At 33.6% G+C, this 16,118-nt stretch overlaps 2 protein-coding genes across 5 annotated transcripts; both read left to right on the top strand.

Moving 5' to 3' along the window:
* Window positions 1–1,390: 1,390 nt before the first annotated feature.
* On the top strand, window positions 1,391–1,981 carry LOC133303303 (transcription factor GTE12-like). Its single transcript, XM_061503194.1, has one exon. The coding sequence runs from the start codon at window positions 1,391–1,393 to the stop codon at window positions 1,979–1,981; it is 591 nt and encodes a 196-aa protein (XP_061359178.1).
* A 2,134-nt stretch (window positions 1,982–4,115) lies between these two features.
* LOC133303305 (uncharacterized) lies at window positions 4,116–10,884 on the top strand. Of its 4 annotated transcripts, none has more exons than XM_061503197.1 (6): window positions 4,116–4,490; window positions 4,573–4,618; window positions 4,718–4,845; window positions 9,298–9,428; window positions 9,524–9,658; window positions 9,773–10,884. In XM_061503197.1, the coding sequence occupies exons 2-6, from the start codon at window positions 4,581–4,583 to the stop codon at window positions 9,902–9,904; spliced, it is 564 nt and encodes a 187-aa protein (XP_061359181.1). In that variant the 5' UTR covers window positions 4,116–4,490; window positions 4,573–4,580; the 3' UTR covers window positions 9,905–10,884. The 4 variants fall into 4 exon arrangements, with proteins under 4 accessions (XP_061359181.1, XP_061359182.1, XP_061359183.1 ...); XM_061503198.1 differs by having other exon boundaries at window positions 4,579–4,618; XM_061503199.1 differs by adding an exon at window positions 5,836–5,903 and having other exon boundaries at window positions 4,116–4,618; window positions 9,189–9,428; window positions 9,773–10,882.
* Window positions 10,885–16,118: the final 5,234 nt, after the last annotated feature.

Below are 16,118 nucleotides of genomic sequence, written 5' to 3' on the forward strand. Positions count from 1 at the left end.
TGTCTGATACAATTAGGAAGAAGAATGAGAACGAGTTCCTTCCACCCATTTTTTTGGAGTGGATCATCTCATGTGTAAAAGTGGTCATGTGGTCATGTTATTTGATCACAACCATTCATTGATGATGAGATAAGAGAGAGAAAAATATATAATTTTTAAATGAGTAATTGTGATCAAATAACATGACCACATGACCACTTTTACACATGAGAGGATCCACTCCCCATTTTTTTTAAGGTAGAAACTTTTTGTCTGCCTCGAAAGAGAAAAAATAGAGTGGGGTCTATTTATCATATTTATAGTTTCTCTCTCTTCTTTTTTTTCTCTTCACCGCAGACAAATGATTTCGGACATGCCCTTTTTTTTAATATATACACGATACAGTTTTGTCATGAAAAATTATTATTTATTTTTTTTTGTTTTTCTCATAAAGTTGCTTCTCTCAATAAAATTGCTTACTCAAAATTTCAGTTTTTTTTTTTCTTTTTAAGAAAAAACCCTTCCGTTCCGATATGAATGGCAAACTGGGCGGGATTAGGGACTTCTTGGTTACTTTCTGTGTATTCGCTTTTCTCCTCTCTCTTTTTTTTGAATAATTTTACTCTTAAAGTTTGCTTTTGAATAAAAAAACATCACTAGTGTAGAAAACACCCTACTCTTCCTTAACAGCTGCGTGCCCCACCTCCATTATTGCTCTTATTTAAACCCTTCAAAGTGTGATTATATTTGTTGTTAAAACAGGGACAATAATAAAAGAAACACATAAATGTATTAATGGTGATAAAGAGGGTAGGGGTATTTTCTATATCACAGAGCCATTACTGTTTAAAAAAATGTTAAAGGGTATTTTTGATTTTAAAGCAAACCGTAGGAATATTATTAAAGCTTTTCCCAAATTTTTTTATTTCTGGTGTCGGGGAATATGGGTTTTGGATAGTTTTGAGTTTTTTTTGGCCTGGGTTTATGCAAGTTGTAAAAAAAAAATTGTCCGAATTTGGTGTTTTGATGTCAATTTCTTTTTTAATATAATTCACTGGTATATGCATGCCAGCGTTTGTGTTATAAAAAATGTGATTTTTTTTTTGGTAATTTATAAAAAATGTGATTTACTTTGCGCAAAAATGTGTTTGATATATGGTGTTATTTAATATTTGATTTTTTTCCTCGTATGGTGCTATATTTTATCCCTAAATTAATTATGCTTGTTGAATTGGGTTACATTATTTTTGCTGGGACTGTTGCTATATTTTTTTTCCACCTTGTTTGGGCTATCCAATATGTGATTGATGTATTGTTTCTTTGATGCCTTTGCAGCAAAGTGTGCCTTCTGGATCCTAAGAATTTGGAAATCAAAACATTATCCTCAAACAATTTGTTTTAATACATCGTTATGGGTGCTACTAAAACAACAATACAAGGTAAGAAATCAAATTTCAAGTTACTACTTACTACCAAAAGGGTTGAAGTTGATTCTGGATTGAAAAAGTATGAATTTAGAGAAATAGGATCTCACTTTGATGAGAATGAGTGCTCTAATTCAAAGGAAAAATCCTCTATGACAGGTTCCATCAAGAGAGGACCACAAGGTATTATCGAGGGCCATAAAGAGAAAAGGCAGAAGATAGATCGAAAAACATCTTTTTTGTGTACTGCCATTCTGAAGAGTCTAACATCCCACATACATGGCTGGGCTTTTAATAAGCCAGTGGATCCTGTGGCATTGAATATTCCAGATTATTTTACAGTCATATCTCATCCCATGGATTTAGGCACTATTAAATCCAAGCTGGAAAAAAATATTTACTTTAGCATTGAGGAATTTGCAGCTGATGTTAGATTGACCTTTTCAAATGCCATGACATATAATCCTCCTATGAATGCTGTTCATTTAATGGCAACAGAGCTCAAAAAAATATTTGAGAGAAAATGGAAAGACTTGGAGAAAAATGCAAGTGTGAAAATGAGAATGAAAAAAATTTGACTGGAGTAGTGAGGGGACATGTGAGAAAATTTTGTAATAGGATAATTGTCGGCGGAATCAATTATGGTCAATGAAAATATTTCTGTTCATTATTCCTTGTGTTATCTTGTGATGTTTATAGTGTTACGAATTGATTAATAAGATATATTTGTAATAGAAGATTATATGTATTCTATGTAATGATTATTAAATGTAATATTTGGGTGAAATAAAACTCTTGAAAGAGAAAAGCCAGAGAGAGCATTGTTGTGTTTTTCACTCTTGGTGTGATTGCATCTATGAAAAATGAAAGTGTAACGTAAGCGGGGTGAAACCCTTCTGAATGAAACCTTAAAATTTTAAAAATCCACGAACTGAGGTAAACATTTGTTTCTTTTTTTCTAAGACTGTAAATTTTGTTAATATAATTATAGGCGATCATTTACCTAAAAAAAGTATATACATATATTTTGGTGTCGTTGTCTTGCTGATAAACTTAAACTCATTTGTGCTTTCTATGTTTTATATTTCAATTTCATATTTGTATCATTATGAAAAGTATATGCATTGAAGAAGTATCACGGGTAGTTAGTATTTCCTATTAGTCTTAATAATATTTGTAATTTTATAATTTTATTTTTATCCCCTGTTATAAAAAATCCCGGGTCTGCCAGAGAAATTTGAATTCATTCATACACGACTTCAGCAAATGGATCTCTGTTGCTCCATCTTCTTCGTTACCAATTAATTCCCCCTATGACACAACCAACATAAATACTAGAGAAATGCATTTCATTAAATACAAATTTTAATAAAGCAGTATAAGATGTAACAAAATCAGACTTATGCCAAAATCAAAAAAAAAAATTGATTACCTTCACTAATTTCCCTTTTATTATAGCAATAGCTTTAGCATTTTATGTAACGAAGAAGATGCTGATTTGGAAACCCAGAATATTGTTTGACTTGCATCGATCTGGGTTAAATCACATGCAAGTCCTCACGTGCAACCTTGTATTTCGCGTTACTTTGCCAAGTTCTCAATCCATATATAGTTTCCTCTCTTTTCTAAAATCTAAATTTTCTCTTGAAGTAAAGACTGCCCATAACAATGCTAGTTAAGCATGTATCGTGCAATATCATCCTTCATTCCATTGAATATGATATAAAATAATATCCCAATGTCATGCAAAGTTTTAGGACATTCTTTGCTCAGTTTTGTGTAACCCCAGATAGTCACGATACATCTTATTTGTGGTGAAATCTGTATTTGACTTGTTGGTCCGTATAAGACCTCTAATAGCTTTAGTGAAAATATGAACAAGGTAATGGATCCGATGGTCAATATTGCAGGTGGTAATGGTGCTGCAAAAGAGTACCATGGTGGCCTCCTTTTTAATTTTGTTTAATTTTTTTCAGTCTTCGGATAGAAAGTATTGATGTGATTGGAGTTTGAATTTTGTTTTTATAGCCTGGAAATTTAACCTTTTTGTATGTGGTTACTGTATAATATAACAGTGCATGGAATGAAATCACATGCCTAAACTCTTCTAACACGACATGAAATAAAACTATTTTCTTTCTATAACTGTATCATTTATGTGACATCCCGCATAATTAGGAACTTCTATAAATTATAATTAAGAGTGGATATCATACTTGAAAGTCGAATTAAACTTATGTTAGAGTGGGATTTATGTAAGTTAGGAAAATTATTCGAATTGTAATTGTAAATAAGTGGTTATATATATATACATATATTTGGAGAATTCAAAAATCTAGTTAAAAAAATGGGATTAAACTAATATAACCTACGAAATTTTATAAAATACCTAGAAGACATATAAAATGATAATTTCTAAATTATAGTAAGCAATTTTCTTTAAGACACGTTAGTCGGACCCTTTGTTAACCTTTAAACTATCTTAAAGAAAATTCTAATTACTGGTGTAAGTACCCTAAGAAATCTGCCCTGCCGTCCATTTCACCCAATGAGAAGAGAGAAAGTTGTTTTGCATGCAATCCGATTGGTTGATGACAACCTCATCACCTAGCGTCCAATGAGGGTAAAGGAAATTCTATTATTTGTTTTATTTGTGTTGTTTGGATCAGAATTAAGACCAACCCCTTTTCCCTCTCTATGCGTTAATTTGAAGGCAACAAGTTAGCCTCTATCTAATTTTTCCTGAATTCAATTAAGCCACACATTGTCCTCTTGTTGCTCTATGCACGGCTGAAGATCTCCCAAGCAAAAGGATTGCCCACTTTAGTTTAGAATCAGATTAGCCTCTCATGTTTTTCCTCACTGCCGCAAGCCACAAGAAATATAGCTCAAAGAAAGAATTTCATTGCATTCCCTTTTCTCACGTACACAAACCGTGAACTACCTTGAAGGCAAATGATCATCCAAATTTCTATTCTTTTTCCACTGCATGTTTCGGCTGAGTGGAGCAATCAACAAGGAGATTTGGAACATAATCTCACACACTTCTCTCCCTCTCCTTTCGGCTGAAAACTCCCAAGCAAGGAGGTAGGCGTTTGTCTCTTTGTGGCTGTTTCCTACTAGATCGGTCCTAATTCAGTTTTGTTGTTTTTTCCACTGCATGCTCAAGACTCAGCCATGATTGAGCCATTCTTTCTCCTTGCATGCAAAGACAAGTGAGTATCATCCATCCTGTTCACCCTTGACTTCTGCGCATGAGTTATGTGTGGTCTGTCTTCTTATTTTTGTTCTCTGTTACGATTTCTGAGTGGTAGGAGTGTGAGAGTGAGAGCAGAACCTTTGGTGGTTGTCCCATTCAACGATGGTGAAACAATTGGGCACTTGAAGTGGGCACAAATCGTGAATTGCTCCTCCAACCCCCATTCAATGTGCGGCTGTGAAGGTAAGCTTAGGAGGAAATATTCTGTCACAGTTCATCTCTGCCATTCTGCCTTGTTAAGTATCAACGTGATCTTCTTTTGTGTGTAAGCAAGAAAATGAAATTCGAGTTTGGTAGATGGCCCCACACCAATTTAGGAACTACTTCTTGGATTAAGAAAATTGAGGAGCCTTGTATGTAATTATAACTGGCAGAGGCTGCATGTTTTAAGTGTCACTATAATACACTAAGCCTTGTAGATAATACTTAGTAAAGGATAAGCTAGTAGCGTCTGGTTGAGAGCACAAAACCGTATTTGCAGGTCTTAGAAAACTTGATTTTTATCATTGTCAATGTGTGGTAAACTAATAACAAATCAGAAAAAAAATTATGTAGGCAGTGAAGCACCTTGTTGTTGGCCAAACCGAAATTTCATGTGTAGGCCTTTGGAACCCTTTTATTACTTGCTAGCAATTAGTAGGATAATTTATGTTGGCCTTTTCCCCCTTTTAATTCTGTCATTTTGGTACAGCCATAGGACTTGAAGCATATTAATTCAATGCTGAATTTTGTGAACATGGACATAAATATCTAGATTATTGGACTGCCCTTGTAACTAGAAAAATAAATGAACAGCCTAGCATGTTTTATTGTATGTAAACAGAATGCTGAAAATCATATGGATCATATGTAAATGGTCTATTAGCTTATGCCTAGGTCAAGCTAGTAGTATTTTGTTGACCGCGAATAAATGTACTAAAGAAGGGCCTAAAAACCGTGCATGTTATGTATAGAAACCTTTGGTTTGTCCATGACTAAACCTATAAGAAATTAAAGTGAAATCAGAAAAAGATTTGAACAATTAAGTTAGAAAGTAAATCGGTACATGGAAGCATGGAAAATGTAGCTTAAAATCAGAAAATGAACTTGGTACGGGAAGTATAAATTCTAAATGGAACCTTGTGTTTTGTAAATGAATGGAAGTAAAGAAAATCTGTTTGGTATTTTGATTAGGTTCATAAACCTTAAGGATGCCGGATGGACTTGGGGGCTGTTTTGATTAAAAATGTTAAAGACTCGAGGTATGTGTTAGGCGATATTACCTGATGTGACTATTGACTAGTGTATGAATTGTGAATTGTTGCTCACATGTGCCTTATGATTATTCTGCCATAAATGATGAAATTATTCTGCCTATGGAAATGTTATGATTATGGAAATTATGTTATGAAAAGAAAGAATGGCTTGGAGTATGGCATCCAATGTACATGAAGTATATGTTATGAAATGGTGATATATGCATGCACCGTACATCATACCGCACTTGTCTTTTTGTTTGTGTGTGACAGCATAGCATGGCATGCATGTACCAAATTCATGTTAGTCTTGAGTCTTAGAATAGTTATATATATAGGACCATGTGATTGAGCACGCATCATATAGGCATCCCTTGATATCAGGGTACTGGGACAGTTGACGTCAGTCCGCATAGGCCACAGTGGAATTCCCCAAATGATGGTGCCGTGCATGGAATTTCCACTGTGATGGCACGCGCACGACGGTGCTAAGAGCGTGATGAAGGCGTTATATACGCAATATGATATATGATGAAAAGGATATATGATGAAAAAGGTTATATGATGAAAAGGATTTCATGTTTGAAGCGACTGTTTATAATTTTGTGCCTAGTTTGATACTGTTGCATTATTGGTTTTGTTGCCACACCACTAGGATTTTTCTCACCCCTTTGGGGCTGCTATTTTTATAAAATGGCAGGAGGACGTAAAAACTTTTGAGGACTTGGATATTTGCTGTTGGTTTCTACTATTGGGCATGCTGCTGTGATTGTATTATTTTCATGGATGACTGTACTAATTGTGGATGTTTAAATTATTAGTGAACTATGTTTGCATTCTGTTTTAAGACTTTTAAGAACAACAAGTGTTTTGAAACGAATTTCAGAACCGTTTTTACGAAAACTGATTCATGACGTTTTGAGAGCTAAGTTAAAACTGTTTGTGCGAGCATTTTGTAGGTTGGCGTCCCGGGGCTACGAACCTCTGATTTTCTTATAATTTATATGCACGCGTAGCCCCAGGTGTCTAGTTTCATTATATATAAACCTTTCAACGAAATTCTGAAAGCTAGATTTATTATGATTTTTGCAAGTAAGGTCGTTTGATATAAATTCACTGATTTTAACTCTCGCCTTACGAGTTATGTTTCGAGGGGCAAACGACCTCCAAATTACTATTATTTTATATGAACGAGAAGCCCCGAATGTCTAGTTTCTAGATTACAAAGAATATTTTTTTTAATCGTTGAAGTGAATTTTATACGAATTTTCAAAGACAGAAAGGTCTGCCAGGAAAGTTATATTTTCAGTAGTTGAGAAATTTTGAAAGTATACTCTGATTTTTGTGACGAACCCGATTTCAATTATAAGTTTTTAATTGGCATTGTAAAAGTGATTTTCAGTCTCTACAATATGATTAAAGAACTCTAATCCGCTTAGCGAACAACTCTCTTGGATGCATACAAGGGAGGGTGTTTGTTATGATTGCTGCATTGGTTGCTGTTTGTTAATCCTTGCTGTTTGTATATGTTGTGTGATCATTGCTGTTCAAATTTAACGGTTGAATTGTTCAATAAGTGCTGAACTGATTGCTGTTGAAAGTAGCTATGGAACTGCGAAGGTTGCTGCATACTAGAATTAATTTCCTGAGTTGCTTGAATTATGAGTGACATGTGTTGAACTGTTTGTTGGATGCCGGATGTCAGAATTAAATTAAGGAACTGTCTGAATAATGATTGACAGGTGCTGAATTATTCTGTTAAATGGTGAAAGTTAGTATAATTGAAATATTAGAATTATCCTGACATGCACTGCACTCCCCTTGTGGTATTATTTACGCTCAGCCGTTGAAATTAACTTATTTGGAGCAATTTGATTCTTGATGATGGTATGATGTAGTGTTTGATTATCTGATGTACTAGATTGTATTGTATAGATTTACCTTGTTGTTGACTTGTTATGTAGAGCTCGGTTATTCAATGATAAGTGTAATCTGGCTAAATAATTGAACTTGATATGTTAAATTGAATTGATCTTCCTTGCAGTTGAGTTTATAGGTGTGGTTCGAGTAGTTGAATACTATGTACTGTTTTATTCTCTGCTATGTTTGGTTGTGTTGTTCGTATTATGTATTGAAATATTTGACTTGAATAGTTACTGTTACTAAAGTGCACATGGATTGTTTGATTATGTTATGTTGCAGTTGAATTAAGTTGTTTGAATTGTATGATGTGTAATTGATTGTTTGAGATTCTGCCTTGAAGTGGGAACCATGCCTCAATCTTGAGATTACTGTCGTGAATGTCATGTAGTGAGTTGGATCCACTCGCTGCTTGACATTACGAAAGTAGAATTAGTATTTATGAGACACGGAAACCTCCTCAAGAGAGAAGTCTGATGTGTAGTAGGTTGTAATTGAGTACTGCCTAAAGGAAGAATAAATAACGAAGTATGGAATTTGACGATTCCCAGTGTCTGATGAGATGATACTCCAGCTGTGACTGGGAATGGGTCTGGCCAACACATTCTCCGGTAACACGGTAGTATCAAACTGTCAAACACCGAGAATCAATTATTTTAATGGATGACTGTACTAATTGTGGATGTTTAAATTATTAGTGAACTATGTTTGCATTCTGTTTTAAGACTTTTAAGAACAACAAGTGTTTTGAAACGAATTTCAGAACCGTTTTTACGAAAACTGATTCATGACGTTTTGAGAGCTAAGTTAAAACTGTTTGTGCGAGCATTTTGTAGGTTGGCGTCCCGGGGCTACGGACCTCTGATTTTCTTATAATTTATATGCACGCGTAGCCCCAGGTGTCTAGTTTCATTACATATAAACCTTTCAACGAAATTCTGAAATCTCGATTTATTATGATTTTTGCAAGTCAGGTCGTTTGATATAAATTCACTGATTTTAACTCTCGCCTTACAAGTTATGTTTCGAGGGGAAAACGACCTCCAAATTACTATTATTTTATATGAACTATAAGCCCCGAAGGTCTAGTTTCTAGATTACAAAGAATATTTTTTTTAATTGTTGAAGTGAATTTTATACGAATTTTTAAAGACAGAAAGGTCTGCCAGGAAAGTTATATTTTCAGTAGTTGAGAAATTTTGAAAGTATACTCTGATTTTTGTGACGAACCCGATTTCAATTATAAGTTTTTAATTGGCATTGTAAAAGTGATTTTCAGTCTCTAAAATATGATTAAAGAACTCTAATCTGCTTAGCAAACAACTCTCTTGGATGCATACAAGGAAGGGTGTTACAATTTATATATTGTAGGTCTTAGTTATGCCTTCAGCTGTTGTGGGGACAGTACGCTCATTGGAGCGTGACTCTAATGCCTGCAAGGTTGCAAGAGCGGGAGATAACGTAGCTGTAACATTGCTAGGTGTAGATGGAAGTCGTGTAATGGCAGGAGGTGTACTATCCCATCCTGACTTTCCTGTCACAGTTGCAAAGCATTTGGAGTTGAAAGTACTTCTCTTGGATGGTGCAAGTCCCTTATTGGGGGGCTCTCAGGTGTGTACGATATGTATGAGATATTCTTACAGTTTATTATCCAATTTCTATTCATTGGGGGAAAAAAATTCAATTTTCTTTTTCTATACGTGCAGTTAGAGTTTCATATACACCATGCAAAGGAACCTGCTAGAGTTTCAAAAATATTGTCAGTACTTGATCCCAAGACTGGTAAGGTAACCAAAAAGTCCCCACGCTGTCTTACTGCAAAGCAAAGTGCAGTAATTGAGGTAAATAAACAATGCAAAACTTGCTTTTTAAATAATCTTACCCGAAATTTTGTTCGTCTTCGATGCCACGGACTCAAAAAAACTTGAAATGACTTTTATTGTCTCCGATTTCAGGTGATTTTGCACGAGACAGTCTGTGTAGTAGAGTTCTCTAGTTGCAAAGCACTTGGAAGGGTGTCCTTAAGATCATTAAGAAGAACAATTGCTGTTGGACTTGTGACAACAATTATTGAAGATGAAAATTAGTTTATGATATTTGTCATAAAAGATTAGATGATGATAACATGGAGAATTTAATGGTATTTTCAGTAAACATCTTTGTTTGCCATCTAAGTCTAGAATTAGTTATGGTGGCAGACAGCGGGCGGCTGTGTGACTCTTGTTGAGTTTCTCGGGTCAATATGTGAATTATGTAAGAGTAGTCCAGTTTTTTTTTTTTTGTCACTATATATGTATCATAGGAATAAATCTTTGGTGCTACTGCTGCACCAAGATTCAGTGCATCCCATCAATGAAATTATTACACATCATAGGAGAGAGAAAAAATTTGACAGAGAAAAAAAACTTTAGCTGACATGTAATAATTTTATTAGTGGGATGTACTGAATCTTTGGTGCAACAGTAGCACCAAAGATTTATTCGTATCATAGGTGAGCGTTCCTTTTCATTAGTCTGGAGTTCTACTATAGCAATCTAGTGGGATTAGAAGACAGAAAAATGATGTATCCGTTGGATGTAATTGCTTTTATTCTTTGATGCCTAGACTTCAGCATAGATTGATCTGCTTATAATAAAGCACTGCATCACTTGTTTATATTCGGGGCTTGCAAATCATGAAAAACTCCTGGTGTTGTTCTCGGGGAAGGCATTATTTTTCTACTTACGGTCTCTGGTTAAGGAATGTGGTCTGGGACCATCCTGTTGCTTGTAGAGAATCAATGAATGATCCAAAATTGGATCAAATAATGTCGGTGATTTTTTATTTTTGGTGAGGCTTTGGACCTATGTTGCGGTTCTGGTGGAGGAGTCTTCTCTAGTGGATTCCGTTGTGGCTCCCTAATGGCCTAATGGGTTATGGGAAAGCGGGGAAATGAATTTTTTCGTATCTGAATTTGACCTATGTTCTGGTGTGAGAAGATTTTATTCATTCATTATTAATCAATCCTCATGTTAGAGTTGCATAGAAGCTTGATTTACCTTAATGAAATATATAGTTTTTAATTATTGTACTTGTAAACCAGAGAAGAATAAATGAGTCATTTAGATGATTGACCGTTACAAATTTGTAATTAAAAGTTATCAGTGGTCGAGATTTTTTTATTTTCTTCTTAAAATGAGATATGTTTATTTTTCAAACTTTTTATTTTTTAATTTTTTTAATTAACTAATTAGTTGCTCTTATTTTGTTTTATAATTTTCAATTAATTGTTTGTTCATTCTTATTGTGCTCTTTCCAACTTATCTTCTCTTACTTGTTTCTTATTCTCGAAATATTTTGAGTTTCTTGAAGCATTTCTATGCACAAATGTCTGCATATAATTTCTCACTCCTATAGAATACTTTTTTTTGTAGCATATTTATTTGTACTCTATAAAAAAAAAATGCTAGAATTATTTAGTTAAAAATTAAAGAGTTGGGTAATCAATTATAAATCTTCTATTATTCTGAGAGATTCCTAGGTCGGTTATGCAATGAACGCGTACCTCTCAAGAGTTATAGACTTCATATTTTTTGACGAAGTCATGAATTAAGTGATTATAGTAAACTGTATTTATTAAGAATTCCTTTTGAATAAGTGTATTTCTAACACTACTTTCGTAATATTACACATATTTAATATTAATTACAGTAATATAATAAACAATATCTATCAAAGAATTTCAAATAGAATCAAGTTTGTGTTTTTTGAGCTGCAATTTAAAAGATGCAAAAAGAATAAGATTTGTTTTTTCAGCATTGGTGGTTTAATAAAAAATAGAATAAAATGTTGAGCACAGAAATTTTAAACAAAAAAAAGAAATTAGAATGTAAAGGATGTGAAGTGTGAACTATAAGAGATTCATGTTTGATTCAGTATATACAATAGTTTAAATGAATTATTACCGGCGTAAACAAAAACACGGATTTAGGGTTTATTCACAAGAAAAAATCACTCTAAGACCAATATATCCCTTATGGAAATGCCTCCCCTTCTTTTAATAAAAAGGATTTTAATGAACGAAAATATTGAAAATATTTAAATTAAATTGGAATTGAATCAATTGATATAAACAACTATGAACCAATACTTTAAAAATTAAATTGAAATTGAATTAGTGAAATTATAAACTAATTATGTACCCGTTAAGGTATTATATTTTTCAACTAATTTTGAATAAAGATTCAATTTTAATAGGTTGATTTAATCAACTTATGATCTTTAAATATGTCAATTTTTTTTAAAAAAAATCATTGTTATGAATATATTTCTAATTTTAACTATTTGAAAAAATAAAATAAAATAAACTTAATTTCAATACACTTACAATTTGTTAAAAAAATTTACATCACCAGAAGGATTTAAATTAGAATTTAATTTTAATATATTTTCGGGAAAAACATATATCCTTTCAAAGGATATAACATTATATCATTTTAGATCCTAACCGTTGATTTTCATCCATCAACGATTATAATCTATTAATTAATTATTTAATAAATTATTAATTAATTAATTAATAATTTTGATCCAATAAATTAATGGGCCAAATTTATTATTAATTAATTAATAATTTTGACCCAATAAATTCTAACCGTTGATGGACAGAAATCAACGGTTAGGATCTAAACTGATGCAATAAAAATTTCTATTTGTTTAAAGAAGATATTCAGTTTCAAATCTTTTTTCTTTTAGCTTGGTTAAAGTTAACAATTCATTAATTTGTAGTGTTTTAAATTTATTGTATTCTATGTTGTCTTGTTTGCTTGGTTATGCATGATTATTTGTTGTTTGCATACTTTTTTTTTTAAGGTGGTTTTAAAAAGAAATTAATTAAGTTTCGAGGATGAAACTTCTTTTAAGGAGGGTAGAATGTAATACCCCATATTTTTATTAACTTTAACCTTATGCCTTTTAGTTAATTTGAGGAGCTCAAACTTTTAAGTTTCGAGGACGAAACTTCTTTTAAGGAGGGTAGAATGTAATGCCCCATATTTTTATTAATAAAATAATAATAATAATAATGATAATAATAAATTATAAATTAGTAGTAAAATATATATATATATATATATGTATAAATTTTATGGTGATAGATAACAAAGTAGAATATTAATTTTATTTTTGATATAATTATTTTGTGCGATATGAGTTTTATTGGAAAATAATTTTTATACTTTGTAATACTTTAGATTATTTATAATAACATAATATTAATATATATATATATATATATACATATTAGATGATAAATTGTAATTAATTGGATTATTAATTGATTGATGATTTAAGCATTTATGTTTGATTGATAATTGTAACAGCCCGTTACGTACCGGTATTGTTAACATTAATTATGATATTAAGCGCAGTTACAATCACAGCAGTTCATTTATAAAACGCGAATAAATTTTTTTCCGATTATTACGCGAGCATTTAAAACATAAAAAGGCGTAATAATTAAAAGCTGTGACCGTAACCGTAAACTCTTGCGGAAGACTTATTTAAACTATTTTTATCACTTACGTTACTTATTATAAGTTACTAAGGAGTTCCCATAAACTCACTTAGCCAATTTCCAACTTTACGTTTTTTACCAATTCGAACATGTTTCACTCTAAGTTTTTCTGCGACCAAACCGATCGCAACCAACCCTTCTTCTCAGATTATATCTTTGTGTTACTTAATTCCCTTTTTAACAAGCTAACATACGCTCAATTCGGAGCTCATTTGCTCCGGTTATCGCCGTTTGAAGTTGGATAAGCAATTAGCCCATACAACCCCAAAAACAGCTCCAAACCACTCACATTGCTCGAATTACTGCACTCAATCCCCTCAACCAAGTACTCTCAAATTTTTATCCTACAAACTAGACATCTCAAACTTCATTTTGATATATCACACACTCAATTTGACTGAGAAACGAAGCGGGAATTAATTTCCCAAATCCGGTCCAGAATATGCCTCAGGTGCAGTGGCACATGAGCAGTCCGCGTTTCTCTATTTTTTTCAGGCCGAAGATCAACCCAGATTTTTCTTAAATTTTGACACAACGTAGAGGACATCTCAACCTTCAAAATGGCGTATGGCACGTCCCTAGGGGACCTCTATGGAGGGAGATATGCTCTCCCGAAGTTCGCCTAAAATCTGCCAATTCTACAGAAAATTCGCCAGAGTTTCCTTTGTTTTTTCAATAATCCCAAAGTTGTAAAAGATCCTTTAACCTCAATTGTACCTAATAAACACATGATAATACAGCAATAATCCAATGGGTGGCACACACAAGGACCAACAATGCCTTGGGGCACTTACAACCCAATCCAGTTTATAGTTATTAAACATAGAGTCCATATTAATCATTCTTAAGTAGTTGCAATCACTAACACCTTTTTCATGCATATTTCCATCATACATATTATCATAACCTAAAACAGGCCTAAGGCCCTTCCATCATAGTTAGACATGCATCAATACTATTACAATATGGCTTTACAAATTACAACTTGAAACTAAAACTTCAAATTACATTCTTCTAAAATTTCAACTTAATTAAAAGACAACATAACCAAATACATCACTACTAGACTTAGGCAAAATGGCATGAACAAGATGCTAATGAAGCTACTAATAAATACAAATGACATGTTCATGCCTTAAGTCTAGCCTAGGCCACACGGCCAACAAAATGCAAAATAAGAAACGCTCCATCGCTCACTCTGCGGGCCTCTTGCCCGAGGCTCCTGCTCCACTGCTACCTCCTGAAATAAATGCCCCGAGACGGGGTGAGATATACGAATATATCTCAGTAACCAAGAGGTTCTGGAGAAAACTCCACCCAATGGTTCACTTCGATGCATATCAATAGAATACAACAACCACTTTGAAAACGGGATATAGCAAGGGATTTAGAAAAGGGGAACAAGCCCCAGTACCAAGAGGTTACCTGAAATATTGTTTCCACAAGCTCCGCAGCAGCTTATCCCTCAACTCGGTACACAGCGGAATGCCTACACAGAGGACATTCCCAATCACTCTCAGTTCAACCCATACATGTTAATTTATAATTACACATGCAATGAACCAATTTCTTACCTCAATCCACTTGGTCCTGGACCAAGGACAATTCACTGATTCAAGATTCGGGATTCAGGTCAACGTACGACAACTTATACAATAACGTACATCCATCAGTACTCGTCAAATAGTATCAAAACTCAAAAACACAAAAATCCTCCCCATCCTCCCTTGATGGTTCGGCCATTATAGGTGTAAATTTGAGATTTATTTTCCTAAATTTTCTTTCTCATTTTATAACACTCCCTTAGGTTGTTTAGAGGCTAGTTCAATCGTCGTTTTTCCGTTTTCCGACATTTACGCATCGTTTTGCGAAATATTTCATTCTGGGCTCATTTAGGTCTCTAACACAATTCATTTTTTTCCATTGATTCAAACACTCTCCAAGCACAACACAACCCATCTAAGCACCATATAACTACACAAATCATCATCCAAATCATTTTTCAACATCAATTCCTCAATCTTTCCTCAAAGAATCGAATTTTACCCTATGGCATTCCAAGGAATTTCCATACAACTTTAATCATTCCACACCTCATACAATCCTATTATATCAACATACAATCATACAACAACTCATCAATCCAATCCTAACACATTTTCAAAACTCAAAGTCATGACAACCTCAAAATTTTCTAAGTTAAAAATTCACATTTTTCATCAATAATTTTTATTGCATTTATGGCTACTACACATCATTCTAAGACACATTCATGTACAAACATTTTCCAATTGAGCTCTCTAAACACATCAATCCAACAAGCCCTCTTTAGGGTTCATAAATTCAACCACAAAATTAAACCATTGGAACACAAGGAAACTCACCCAAAAGCTTGGCACAAGGCTCCTCCTAAACATACTCCACCATTGGAGCATCAATCAACACCATTTTCACAAATCTAAAGGAAAGGGCCGCAGCTTTGGGGAGGGTTTTTCTCAAAATCTAGTGGCTTTCAAGGCTTGGGAGTACCACCAATGGATTTAGAAGGCCATTTCCATCAAATTTCAAGACAAGAATCAATGGATTTGGTGAAGAAATGGCTAAGTTATGGTGAAATGAAATCTTGGAGGGGAAGGGCTATGGTGGCTGCGGGTTTGAGCAAAAAGAGGGAGGAAAGTGATGCATGAATAGTGCCAAGCACATGTGGCTTAAGTCACTTAAGTGGGGTGGGTCCCACCGCCACCTCA

The sequence above is a fragment of the Gastrolobium bilobum genome, unplaced genomic scaffold (genome assembly GCF_033153095.1).
Source record: "Gastrolobium bilobum isolate Gb01-03AN ecotype WA unplaced genomic scaffold, APGP_CSIRO_Gbil_v1 utg21165, whole genome shotgun sequence".
Lineage (NCBI taxonomy): Eukaryota > Viridiplantae > Streptophyta > Magnoliopsida > Fabales > Fabaceae > Gastrolobium > Gastrolobium bilobum.